This window comes from Podarcis filfolensis (assembly GCF_964270895.1).
Source record: "Podarcis filfolensis genome assembly, chromosome: 1".
NCBI lineage: Eukaryota > Metazoa > Chordata > Lepidosauria > Squamata > Lacertidae > Podarcis > Podarcis filfolensis.
In genome coordinates this window covers 57,219,578-57,232,905 of record NC_139604.1, presented here as the reverse complement: position 1 = coordinate 57,232,905, position 13,328 = coordinate 57,219,578, and the positions used below count along the sequence as shown (strand labels likewise).

The window sequence follows — 13,328 nt, the reverse complement described above, 5'->3', positions numbered from 1 at the left end:
GATTTGAGGTTGTAATGTTGGGGTAGGGGAATTTGTAACTAGGTTTGAAATGAGGATGTGACAACATAAACTAATCCCAACATGTGAGTCCCAGATTTGCTAGCTTAATAGTTTCAGGGAAAACATCAAAGGATATTTGACAGTTACAAACAGGCAAAAGGTTCTCTTCTCATCCTAAAATTACCACTGTCAGTTAGCATTGTTCCTTCTTCAACATCCACTAAGGGAAATGGCAATGCTCCGGGGGTGGGGGAAAGGTAAACAGTATGAAGCAAGCAGCTCTGCTTTGATTTGTTTGGTTTTCCTACAGATCTGCCAACTAACAGCTGATTAGGCTGGCATTGCATGCTAGCTCTGGTAAAGCAATTTATGATCATCCCGAGACTTGGAAATCTCCCACCTCAACTAGATTCCACCCACCCAAATTGCCACTGAAGACATTTCCACGTGAGATGCATCTTGCTGGCTTCAGCGCAAGGCTAGGTTCATTCTGGACTGCCATATGTCTTAAAACCGAGCTACCTGAAGTTGCTCCTTACACCTTCCAAACTCTTTCTCCACCCCCCCCCCCAATGACTGAAGTGTATGTACTCAGGATACAAAGCGGCAGCAGCTCAGAGTGTCAAATAAGAGGGGGGAAGCAACATATGTAGCAGCTGGGGAGGTTTAATCTATGTCTCCTTAATGGACTAGTTGTCATGGAAACACTGAAAATATGTGGCCTTCGCCAACAGGCACGCATACACACAGCTCCCAATATGCCTGGTTTGCTCTGTGGGGAAGTCCTCTCTGCCTCACGGACCGATATACATGAACATAAACTGCAACCAAATAGGTGCAAATCAAATAAAAACAAATAAATGCTGTCAAATTCAGCAGGCCGGTATGATCGAGTTACGGTATATTTTAAGTACTTGTTGGAGGAAATGCACCCTTAAAATTTGATTTTTCTCATTTGAGAAAGAAAAAACTCCCCTTAATTTCATTTGGGCTTACTTCTTTACAGGCCCAAGTGTAAGAAGAGGCTCCCTATCAAGCTGGTCAGTGACAGAGCTCCTGAAGGTCTGCACTTCCTACTATAAAAACTGAAACTTTATATTTTTAGCCACTAAGATGTACAGTTTCAATGAGTTTTTGAGGGCTCAGTTAGCACTAGAATTCAACAGAGTCTTTCTTAATCTCTGGGTGCTTTGGACTACAACTCCCACCAGCGCCAGCCAGCGTTGCCATGGTGACCAGGGCTAGTGGGAGTTGTAGTCTGTTTAACAGATAAATAGTATGTGCTGGTATCTTTAACTCCTTAGGCTTCAGAAAGCTGTAGAGGGGAAGACTTGAACCAAGGGGCTTGATCGTGACAGGAAAAAGGAGGGACTGTTGAAAATAGGAAGGGCTAGCAACTGTTGAAAGAGTCAAAGCTAAAAACAACCACAGTAACAAGTGGGATAGACAAGAAGAACCCAAGATGGCCAGGAATTTCAAAATCCAGTGCAGGATTCTGTGTGTGGCCATAGCAAGAAGAACATTTCAGTAAGTTGCTTTGGCCTCCAGAGGTCCAAAGCTGGCCATGCACATGCCGACAATCCTCCACAGACATGCCAGCAGCAACTGGATAAACTCTGTTTGCTGTCAGCACCCTTGGGTTGAGCGAACCTGGCAGGCCATATAGAGAGCCATTTAATTCTTCCTCATAGCAACAGGGGGGACCCTGAGCTGCCAGAGATGTGCCCTGAACGAAAACCAGATGGTGGTCACAGAGTAAGCTACCTTAGCCAGAAAGTATGAGAGGAATTTCTCTCCCCCTCTCCCCCCTTTCCATCACATTTTTGGTGATTCATTGTGCCATTCCCTCCTTCCTGCAGTGCTTGCCATTCTGCCCTATCCAAAAGCCAAATTCTTCCCCTTCCACCCCCCCCCCCAAAAGTGGACACACAGTCATTCCTCTTCAGTTCTAAGCTACCTCATCTCTCCTCAGGCTCTTCAGCTAGAATAGACATGGTTTCTGTTTGCCACTGAAATTGTACTGGGCCTCTAGCCATTCACCACTGAAACCTGAGAGAACAAAACTGGCAGCTTCCGCCATTCAATCAAGCCACTTTCGCTACCCGGCCCTTTACAAATGGCTCAGCAAATCCAACACGAATCAAGGACCGCAATCTGTTCAAATGAAAAGCCCGAATCTTTCTTTTTACAAAACGTGTACAAATGTTTAAAACATGTATTGGGTCAAAATGCAGAGAAATTCAAAGACAGATAATGAAGAAATGAGTGTGAGTTATGAGGTAAAAATGAAAAGGCAAGGGCGGGAGGACAGTAGCAACTCAGAACTGGAGATAAGGGCAGAAAGTTAGCCACCCCCAGAAACGCAATGAGCCATGCTCCTGTCACAGGAGGGTAACAGTATGCACAGAGGCCTCTTTACGAGGCAGATGTCTACGCCCATGGCAACAGATAGCACTACAATTTCCACAGATAAGAGAGACATCTCACATATTATATTCCACTTTGTCTTAAAGCCAGGATCTCAGAAAAATGTCCTGTTCTTCCAAAGCACATCCTAGCCACCTTGTAAATGAGGAGAGTGTGCCTGAATATTACAATCACTGTGGCATGTAATGCCTGACGCCCCCTTCGAAAGTCTAAACTATTTTTAAAAATGGTATCTCCCATTTAAATCTGAATTGTAGAAGGAGGGGGGAATTGGTGAGGGAAAGCTACCTAGTTGTAGAGTGTGCAAATCATGTGGTCTGAGTGCTTCACAACCTATCTTTCTCCATTTAGAGCCCCAGTACTTGGGCCACAAACTCTTAGTTTCTCAGCGAAATTCAAGGATTAGTATATGTATATTTTTTATTTTAAAACTGTTTTATTCTGCATTTATTTCTGCTGCAACAGGGAGGATGGGCGCCTCTAGTTTGTAAAAGTATAACATGGTTTTCATTGAGGGAGAGATTACCCAAGTTAATTATTATAAAAACGATTGCTTTCACCTCACTGAGAACAGGGGATGTTGCTGAACATGTGCTGCCTACAGCCCATGGAACGTTAATGGGAAATGGCTATGTTGAAAGCCAAGTCGTTTTTAGTTATCCTCCTCTAAGAGTGGTTAAAGAGCCTTGTCAAGGAAGCAGCTAGACTGGAGGCAATGAGAATTTCTTCAGCAAAATAAAGTCATGCCGAAGTGAGAACAATGAATAATATAGTGATGGGCGAGGGGGAGAGAAACTTCTATCTCTACTTTCTCCACACCACACGTAATTTATAAACCTCTATCCTATCCCCTCAAAAATTATTTCTATGTGCAGTGGCTCCATCCTTTGATCATCTGGATTTCCCTTTTCTGCACCTTTTCGCTTTTTTGGAAATGAGGCAACCAGAACTTTGCATAGTATTCCAAATGCTGTACAGTTACACCATGCATTTATATAAGGCATTACAATAACACACATGGGTAGCTTGTAGGCCTTCAGTGCAACCTTGTCTTCCCCACACTGCCAAAATTATACCGGAACTCATGTCATTCAGTGGAGTATGAGATTCAGGACACAATCCAAAGTGCTTCCTTACTTGGTGCAGAGTTAAAATTACAGAATTTGCTTCCACATGTTGTGGTGATGGCCCCCAATTTAGAAGGCCATAGAAAGGGAATAGAAAAATCCACTAGAGAGAAGGCTATCAGTGGCTGCTCCAAGACAGCTAAAATATACTACCTCCAAGAGGAAGCATGTCTTGGAGCAACAGTTCTGCTTCTGCATCTCAGAGCCTGCTTAACCGCTTATCCTGGTAGACCACAATGGGGAAAAGGATGCTGAGCGAGACATGCCTTTGGCCTCTTTGTATGTTCCTTCGAGCAATACATAAATATATATATTGCCCTACTCCCCTTATATATGCACAGGGAAGGAACACAGATAAATTACCTTCTGCGAGACCTTGAGAAGGCAGCCCTCAGCAATGATGCTGTGCGTGGGCATCCTAGGCCATGCAAGGGCAGCCTCCCTCTAATGCCACAGCTGGCTTGAATGTAAATCACTGGCCCTTTCTCTCCACATTGCTCTCATGAAGCCAGATAATCATCTCATTTTATTTGGTACCACAGACAAGAAAGGCCCTTCCCTCTCTCCCCAAAATGGGGCCAAATAGGAGATGCAGGCTGCATAGAAACTGAAATATACTCAGAGTCGCAAAGTGATTTCATGCTCTTTATTCAGCTCATAGTGGTGAGGAGGAATGAATGAAAGTCCCCTCAAAGTATCTGCTTTATATACATTATTTACACAATGGGCTGCACATGATTGGCTAATTCCGGAATTCTACTGTAAGCCAATCAGGTTGTGGATTCACTTCTATCTAGAGCATGATTGGGTGGTTCCTGCCAACCAATCATACTGCTGCATTGTTCTAGGACCAACCAGACTGCTGCATTCTGAATCCTATTGTTCTAGGACCAATCAGACTGCTGCCTTTTGGATCCTATTGTTCTAGGACCAATCAGACTGCTGCAGTTTGGATCCTATTCAACTCAGTACATAACACCCCTCCCCTCTAAGTTCCAGTCCTGCCCGGGAGGTCGCATTCATAGTCCTCGAGGTACGCCGGCGGCCTACGTGTGCGTTGCGGCCTGGGGTGTTCCCTGGTCCGGGGTTCAGGTTCTGGCTCGTGTTCCAAGGATGCTGGCTGTGATGGGGCTGTATGGTCTGGCGCAACCGGCTCGCTCAGTCGTGGTTCTGGTTCCGGTGTCCTTTCGGCCTCACGGGTCCCCTCTGTATTTACTGATTCTGCCTCTCCTGCTTGCCCCTGCTGCTCTATGGGCCTCACTGCCCCACTGTTCCCTGACCTGTCCTCCTCCTCCTGGTTTTCTCCCGGGAATCGTCGCCGTATCTGGTCGCAGTGGCGGCGCCAGCATTGCCCCCCATCTGTTAGCACCTCGTACGACACGGGGCCAGTGACCCTGGTGACTGTGGCGGGTATCCATGCAGGGCCTGCCCCAAAATTCTTTGCGTACACTGGGTCCTGGGCCTCGAAGGTCCGGGGGTTCCTGCCTTCCCCCACCACTACCTCATCCTGAGCTCTATCGGGGTGAAGGCGGTCCAATCTGATTGCAAGGCGCCGACCCATTAGTAGTTCAGCGGGGCTCCGGCCAGTCGTTGAGCTGGGGGTGCTGTGCTGTGCTAGAAGGAATGTGGCAAGGCGGTACTCCCAATCCCCTTGCGTCATGCGGCAAAGGGTGTCCTTGGTGGTCCGCACCATGCGTTCTGCTTGGCCATTGGTGGCAGGGTGGAATGGCGCCGAACGGATGTGGCGGATGGCGTTCTGCGCTGTGAAGGTTTGGAATTCTCCTGACGTAAATGCAGTCCCGTTGTCTGAGACGAGAGTGTCAGGGAGCCCGTGGGTTGCAAACAGCCTGCGTAGTACCCGGATGGCTGCGGACGTAGAAGTGGATGGTACCAGTGCGACTTCCAGCCATTTGGTGTAGGAGTCCACCACTATGAAGAATGTTTTCCCCTGAAAGGGGCCAGCGAAGTCCACATGCAGGCGTGACCATGGTGCTCGGGCGGACTCCCAGGACTGGACTGGGGCCCTTGGGGGATCTGGGCGGGATTCTTGGCAGGCCTGGCAGTGTTTGACCCAGGCCTCTATCTCTCCGTCGATCCCCGGCCACCACACATAACTCCTGGCAAGGGCCTTCATTCTTACTACCCCTGGGTGTGTCTCGTGTAGGGCTGTGAGGACCCTTTTGCGGAGGGGCTGGGGAACAATGACCCTGCTTCCCCATAACAGGCACCCCTTGTGGGCCGACAGTTCATGTTTGCGGGTTGTGTAGCCGGCGAATTCTGGCCCGGGGCTGCTGCTGGGCCATCCCCTCCACACCCAGTCCAGGACCCGGGAGATGACCCTATCTTTCTTGGAATGGTGTGCAACTTCTTGTGCCTGAATGGGGCGGTCAGGAAGCAGCTCCAGGCTCATAACCTCTTGTGCAGGTGCTGGGTCAGGGCCTGTTTCCGGTAGTGGTAGCCTGCTGAGGGCATCTGCATGGCCCATCGCCTTCCCAGGGCGGTGAATCAGTGCATACTGGTAGCTGGCAAGGAAAATTGACCACCTGAGGACGCGAGGAGACAGCACTTGGGGGGTCTGCTTTTCGGGGGCAAACAAGCCAAGCAACGGCTTGTGGTCAGTCACCACGGTGAAGGGCCGCCCGTACAAGAAATCATGGAATTTTTTTACTCCCTTCACTATTGCCAGACCCTCCTTGTCGATTTGCGAGTAGTTCCGCTCGGTTGCGTTGAGTGTCTGGGAAAAGTATGCCACCGGTACCTCTCTTCCATCCGGGAGTTGGTGTCCCAGGACAGCGCCAATGCCATAGGGCGAGGCGTCGCATGCTAGCACCACTGGCAGCCTCTCGTCGAAGTGTGCCAAGACCGAGTTTGAGACCAGCAAGTCCTTGACTGCCTGGAATGCGGCCTCCTGGCGCTGGCCCCACACCCAAGGGGCCCGCTTGTCCAGGAGTCTGTGTAGGGGCTCCGCTACCGCCGCCTTGTGGGGAAGGAAGGAATGGTAAAAGTTCAATAGTCCCAAGAAGGCCTGAAGTTCAGTCTTGTTCTTGGGCGCTGGGGCATCACAAATGGCCCGTACCTTGTCCCCAGTCGGGTGGACCCCTTCTGCGTCCACCATAAATCCCAGAAAGTCCACCTGAGGCACTCCTAGTAGACATTTTTCCCGCTTCACCTTGAGACCCGCCGTCTGGAAACGGTGCAGAACGGTGCGGAGGCGGTCCTCAAACTCCTCTGGTGTGGGCCCGGCAATCAACACATCATCGAAGAAGGGGGTGACACCAGGAATCCCTTTAAGGAGAGAGTCCATTAGATTCTGGAATATGCCTGGTGCCACGCTGACACCGAATTGCAGCCGCTTTACCCTGAACGCTCCTCTGTGCGTCACAATCGTCTGTGCCTCTGCTGTGGCCTCATCTACTGGCAGCTGTTGATATGCTTGGGCCAAGTCCAGCTTGCCAAAAATTTTCGACCCAGCCAGGGTGGCAAGGACATGGCTGACCACTGGCACTGGGTATGCATGGGCCGTGAGGGCCTTGTTTATGGTACATTTGTAGTCTGCGCAGATGCGGACTGAACCATTAGGCTTGACGGGTGTGACGATTGGGGTTTCCCAGGGGGCATTAGGCACCGGCTCCAGCACTCCTTGCTCCACGAGTCGGTCCAATTCCTCGTCTATACGGGGTTTCAGAGCGAACGGGACCCGGCGGGCCTTGAGCCTGACTGGTCGTACTGTGGGGTCAAGCTGTAGAGCAATGGGGGGGCCCGTATACTGTCCCAATTTCCCATCGAAAACCCCCGGAAATTCCTTGCATATGGCATCCACGTCCACTTGTAAGCTTGTGTGGTTCACCCCGGTGACGGCTAGCCCCAGTGGTCCAAACCATGCCAATCCCAGTAAGCTAATGTAGGGGCCCTTGACCACAAGCAAGTCCAGTTGCCGCGTCCGCCCTCGGTATTGCACCCTGAAGGTCCCCACCCCCATTGTGGGGACCTTACGTTTCTGGAAGTCCCGGAGGGTGAATGGGGCCGGCCTGAGTTTGGGACCCCCAGTAGGACACAGTTTCCTTAAGGTCCTTGCCGAGATTATGGATAGAGTTGAACCCGTGTCAAGCTCCATGCGGCATGGGGCCCCCTCTATCTGTACCTCTACATAAATTTTCTCTACGTTGGGGTGGGGCAACTGGTATACCTGGAAGTCCGTGAGCTCCGTCGAGTTGCCTTGGTGTGTTGGGCCCCGGGACCTGGGGCTCTTGGATTGGTCATCTGATGCCTGGCGTCGGGTGGGCCGAGCTCGACACACCCGGGCGATGTGTCCCAATTTTCTGCACTGCCTGCACTCTGCGTTGCGGAAACGGCAGGTCCTCCTCTCGTGACTTTCCCCACAGCTTGCGCAGTTCCCTCCTCCTCGTCGAGGCAGCTGTGGTATGTGGGCTGCTTGAGTGCGCTGCTGTACTTGGTGCACCTCCTCCTTGTCAGATCCTGAGTCGTCGGTGAGGTCTTTGTGGTGGACCCTCGGTTGGGACGGCTGGGTCGGCCGTGCCTCTTGCGTCGACCTCTCGGCAGCTTCCGTTGCCAGGGCCTCCTCCAGAGCGACCTGGAACGTTAGGTCCTTCTTAGCGTAGAGGCGTCGTTGCAGCTTCTCATCCTTCAGGCCACCGACGAGGCGATCACGAAGCATGTTCTCCAGCTCTGAGAAGTTGCAGAACCGGGCAGCTTGGCGGAGAGAGGTCACAAACCCAGTTATGGTTTCCCCAGGGGCTTGCCGCTTTGCGTAGAAGGCATTTCGACGAGCCACCACTGAGGGCTGTGGCGAAAAGTGCCCCTTCAGCTGTTCCATTATTGTTTTGTATGGAACCGTAGCCACGTCTTCAGGCGCAAGGAGAGCCCGGGCGATTTCAAACGTCTCCTCTCCGCAGACGCTGAAGAATATTGCCCTCTTCTTGGCGTCTTCTTCATCGGTGACCCCTTTGGCTTCTAGGAGGAAGGTGAAACGGGAGGCGTACGCTTCCCAGTCTCCAGATGCTGGGTTGAATGGCGAGAAGCTGCTGTCGGTTGCCATTCTGAGTTCCTTGGGTCCCGGAGCTGAAGCCTGGATACACGGTGCGAGGCAGCGGTGCGGCAGGTGGCGGTGCTGCGGTGCTGTGTGTGGCAGTCAGCTCAGCGGGATCCCACCTTCGTCGCCAGTGAAATATACTCAGAGTCGCAAAGTGATTTCATGCTCTTTATTCAGCTCATAGTGGTGAGGAGGAATGAATGAAAGTCCCCTCAAAGTATCTGCTTTATATACATTATTTACACAATGGGCTGCACATGATTGGCTAATTCCGGAATTCTACTGTAAGCCAATCAGGTTGTGGATTCACTTCTATCTAGAGCATGATTGGGTGGTTCCTGCCAACCAATCATACTGCTGCATTGTTCTAGGACCAACCAGACTGCTGCATTCTGAATCCTATTGTTCTAGGACCAATCAGACTGCTGCCTTTTGGATCCTATTGTTCTAGGACCAATCAGACTGCTGCAGTTTGGATCCTATTCAACTCAGTACATAACAGAAACCCAGGGGCGGGGCGTTCTTGAGAGTAGGCAATTCCCGGAATCTGTCTGACTGCTTGCCAGTTCTCTATCACCTTTCTGGAATGCAGGGAGGATCTGCAGCTGTTTCTCTCCCCCACCCCTTGAACGTTTGTCTCTCTACCCTGGAAGCTGCGCTCATTTGCTTCTCCCAGCCTCTTGCTCTCACCTTACATGGCTGCCATAGCTTCCCAGGCACATCCTAGCTGGTCACCAAGAGTTTGCCAGTTATCCTGCCTCTGAGCTCTCCGATTCATGTCCTTCAAGGCTCTCTTATAAGAATCACAGAATTGGAGGAGAGCACAAAGGTCATCTAGCCCAACCCCCTGCAATGCAGGAATCTTTTGCCCAATGTGGGGCTTGAACCCACGATCCTGAAATTGAGAGTCTCGTGCTCTCCCAACTGAGCTATCCTGCACTGCCTTTGAGCTCAAAATCAGTGCCCAAGGCATCTTAAAACCATTAAAAACAACCTTGTTTAAAGTCTGAGCTGAGCACTGCTACCATTCCTAGAAATCATTCCAAGCTCACTTTTTGGGATGTGTAATCTAAAATGTACATTGGTGAAACTGTTCTGATGAAGATAGGCAACTACATTTGCATGCATTGGCCACCCTGGTTACCGGTGTCTCCTCCTCTCTCTTTATTGACTTTCCACCATTACAATTCTCACCTAGATTCAGACTGTAAACTCCTCAAGGCAAGAGCTTATGGGTGACATCCAATGGTGTCCTGTTGGCTTCCCATGGGCATCTGGTTGGCCACTGTGAGAACAGGACGCCAGACTAGATGGGCCACGTTTTTATGTTCTTATTTTGTCTGCCACTTCCAGTTTATTTTCTCTCCAACCCTCTGGTGTAGATTTTGGGGCTGTGCGATGGACTGCAAAGGGGGTGGGGTAGAAGGAGAAGCCCCACTGCAGGAGTGGGCACCTGCTTGTGCCATATAAGATTCCCCTCTGGGTAATTTGCTTATGTTAGCCTATAAAACGCCATGCATACACTTGCTGACCATCATCATTCAGCATAACATGGCTCTAGCTAAGAGATGCTGCCTTTATCTTTAAGTAGTCTAGACTAGACTAAACCCCAACAGATATTAGACTGATTAAAAGATATCACACCACTTTGTATGCTTGTTTCATATTCATCTTTGATGCACGCATCATGGTTATTAGTTCCTTCCTTAAACTTCTGATTGCCTTTGCTTTGCCAGTGCACTCCAACCTGTTTGCTACTTTCTCTGTGTACTCCTTATCATTTATCTGTTTGAAAAAGGTATATGCTCTCTCCATTATCAGTCAATTTCCCAAGCCTACATTTCCTCACCCATTGTTTGTTTTCATCCCTTTGTTTTGGCTTCTACAGTTAGAATTCTTTGAATTTTGCAGTCTTCTCACACGGGGTGTTTCCAGAAGCCAGAAGATATATTATTTTATTTTGCTGCACAAGCATCAAAATAGACTGCTTTCTTAAGAGGGGTCACCTTTGCTGATGAAACCTAACTCCCCTCTCCCTAAAACCTGAGTGCCTGCTCCTGGGGAAACCACTCTTACCCTTTCCCTCTAAACCAGGGGTAGTCAACCTTTCTATACCTACCGCACACTAATGCATCTTTCTTGGTGGTAAAAATTTCCTTACTGCCCACCAGTGCTCGATGGTAGGAGTGATACAGTTTGTGCTGTAGAACCCCCTACCACCCACCTAGAATCCTGAAATGCCCGCTAGTGGGCGGTAGGGACCAGGTTGACAAGCCCTGCTCTAAACAGACAACAGGACAGCATTTTTTAAAAGGCAATTGTCAAAAGGTGACCAGGTAATGGAGAGGCGCAAATGCTATCACTACATGCCACGCTTCTGAAAGTATAAAATTGACTAAAACCCACCAATTTCTAAAAAAAAACCCCAGGATGACACCTGAGGAAATGTCAATGATGCAATAATTTGAGAGAAGTGTCATTGAGATTTCAGAAATCAATGAACAAGCGAACAGTGTTGAAGGAGGAGCAAAAAGGCTAGTGTGCCTTTTCTGCTTTTTTATCATTTGATAATACACCCATTCAAGATAGCCTTCCACAACTGATTGTCTTGTTTCTGATCACTGCAGTTTTATTAGTCACATCTTCCTCATTTCTTTCTTTCCCTTTCTGTGTTTTTCTGTTTCAATTGTACAGCAATGGCTACAGAAAATGTCTTTTAAATGTACTTTGTTGAGCACCTAATAACTGTAAGTGCTTAATAAACAATATTGAAATTTTACTATTGTTAAAGTGGTGTAAAGTGCCAATTTAAAGAGGTTCAAAGTAGCGAGGCTTTTCTTGCATGCTATATACACCAGCCTCCAGCTCCTTGTGCTACTCTTGAGCAAATATGAAGGTAAACCAGCTCCATTTCTCTGAGCCGGCATGCAGAGGAGTTTACACAGGCACCATCTCTACTCACAGCTCCTTGTAGTTGGCATCATACAGAGTCGCCCACTTGTTCTGTTGATGTGGCTGCCATTTTATAGACTGGTAATTGGGATCCAAGTAGGAGCCATTCAAGCTGTCATTGTCCTGAATCAGGCCTGCAGCAATAGTAAAATTGTGTGTTTACAAAACTGCGTATTTACACCTCATGCAAATAAGCCCTCCTGCTACAAGGGAAATATTCATTCTTGCCTGACCTCCCCATGGCTTTCCCACCATGCAAAACATCCCATGACTTTTTAATTTCTTGGTTTTTGTAACCAAGGAAAGGAAAATGTTTTTCGTTCTCTGCTCTTTTCAGCTTTGGGGAACTGCCTCCCCACATTCTGTTTGGTATGAAACAGCACATTCTCCCTAGAGACACATGGCTCACACCTTCCTCATTTCTTCCTCATGGCCCCCATTCCTCAGTTTCTCCTCCCATGCACCCACTCTATAGAACTCTTCCCCTTTTGGAACACGAATAACATATGGATGCTGACAATATTACAGGAGACTGTACCTGGTGAGAGCGCCCCCTGCTGATGCCAAGGAGGTGTTTGGGCTCTGTCAGGGTTGAGAGGCACAGACCCTGTCCCTGGCTCCTGCTTTATCATCCCATTAAGCATCTGGGCATTGAGAGTATTTGGAGGCGACTCTGAGTGTTTCCTCTTCTTGGCAGGGTGCACTGGAAGTCTGTGGGGGCCAAACATAGAAAAGAGACAGTGAGAACATTCCAACTTTACATAACCCATTAAAATGTAAATACAGTGGTACCTCTGTTGTGAACGGGATCCGTTCCCGAGCCCCGTTTGCAACCTGAAAGGAACGCAACCCGCGTCTGTGCACGCAGGGGGTCACAATTCGCCGCTTCTGCGCATGCGCGTGATGTCATTTTGCACGTCTGCACATGCGCAAATGGCGAAACCCGGAAGTAACCCTTTCTGGTACTTCTGGGTCGCCGCGGGACGCAACCTGAAAAGATGTAACCTGAACTGAATGTAACAAGAGGTATGACTGTACAGTGGTACCTCGGGTTAAGTACTTAATTCATTCCGGAGGTCAGTTCTTAACCTGAAACTGTTCTTAACCTGAAGCACCACTTTAGCTAATGGGGCCTCCTGCTGCTGCTGCGCCGCCGAAGCATGATTTCTGTTCTCATCCTGAAACAAAGTTCTTAACCTGAGGTACTATTTCTGGGTTAGCAGAGTCTGTAACCTGAAGCGTATGTAACCTGAAGCGTATCTAACCTGAGGTACCACTGTATATATATGGGGGGGAGGAATCCAGAGGATACAGGAGGTGAGCATCAGCCAAGCTCTCACATAATTCTGTAGGTATACAAAGAGTCGCTCACAAATTGTTGTGTGGTGCTGAAATAGAGGCATATTCTAAACCTGTACATTCCCTCCCTCTGTCCTCACCTGACCCAAGAGGGAAAGAGACAATTGGCAGGTTTCTTCTTAGGTGACTGAGGGGGTATATCTGTGTCTAGGTTGTACCAGACTTGAGAATGAAGGTATGGACACATGTGACTGAACCCTCCTCCATACAAATGTTTTTGTTGTTGTTTTAATCCCTGCACATAGAAAACTAGACTACTGTGAGTTATTCCTGGTGAGTGGAACTCACAACTGGGTTGCAGACTGACCTAGGCGTGTCTCACCAACAACACATTACCATTCATAGAATCAAAGAATTGTATAGTCATCTAGTCCAACCCCTTGCAATGTTTGTACACATCTATGGTAAAAATC

General features: G+C 48.9%; 1 protein-coding gene across 6 annotated transcripts in view; it reads right to left on the bottom strand.

The window, feature by feature from the left end:
* Positions 1-13,328, bottom strand: part of MYRF (myelin regulatory factor) — a 93,897-nt gene that overhangs the window by 22,089 nt on the left and 58,480 nt on the right. For all 6 annotated transcript variants that reach the window (XM_083580510.1, XM_083580512.1, XM_083580511.1 and 3 more), the window contains 2 exons: positions 12,095-12,267; positions 11,567-11,690 (listed from right to left, as the gene is read on the bottom strand). In XM_083580510.1, the coding sequence (XP_083436636.1) occupies positions 11,567-11,690; positions 12,095-12,267 (297 nt within the window). The remainder of the gene's footprint in view (positions 1-11,566; positions 11,691-12,094; positions 12,268-13,328) is intronic.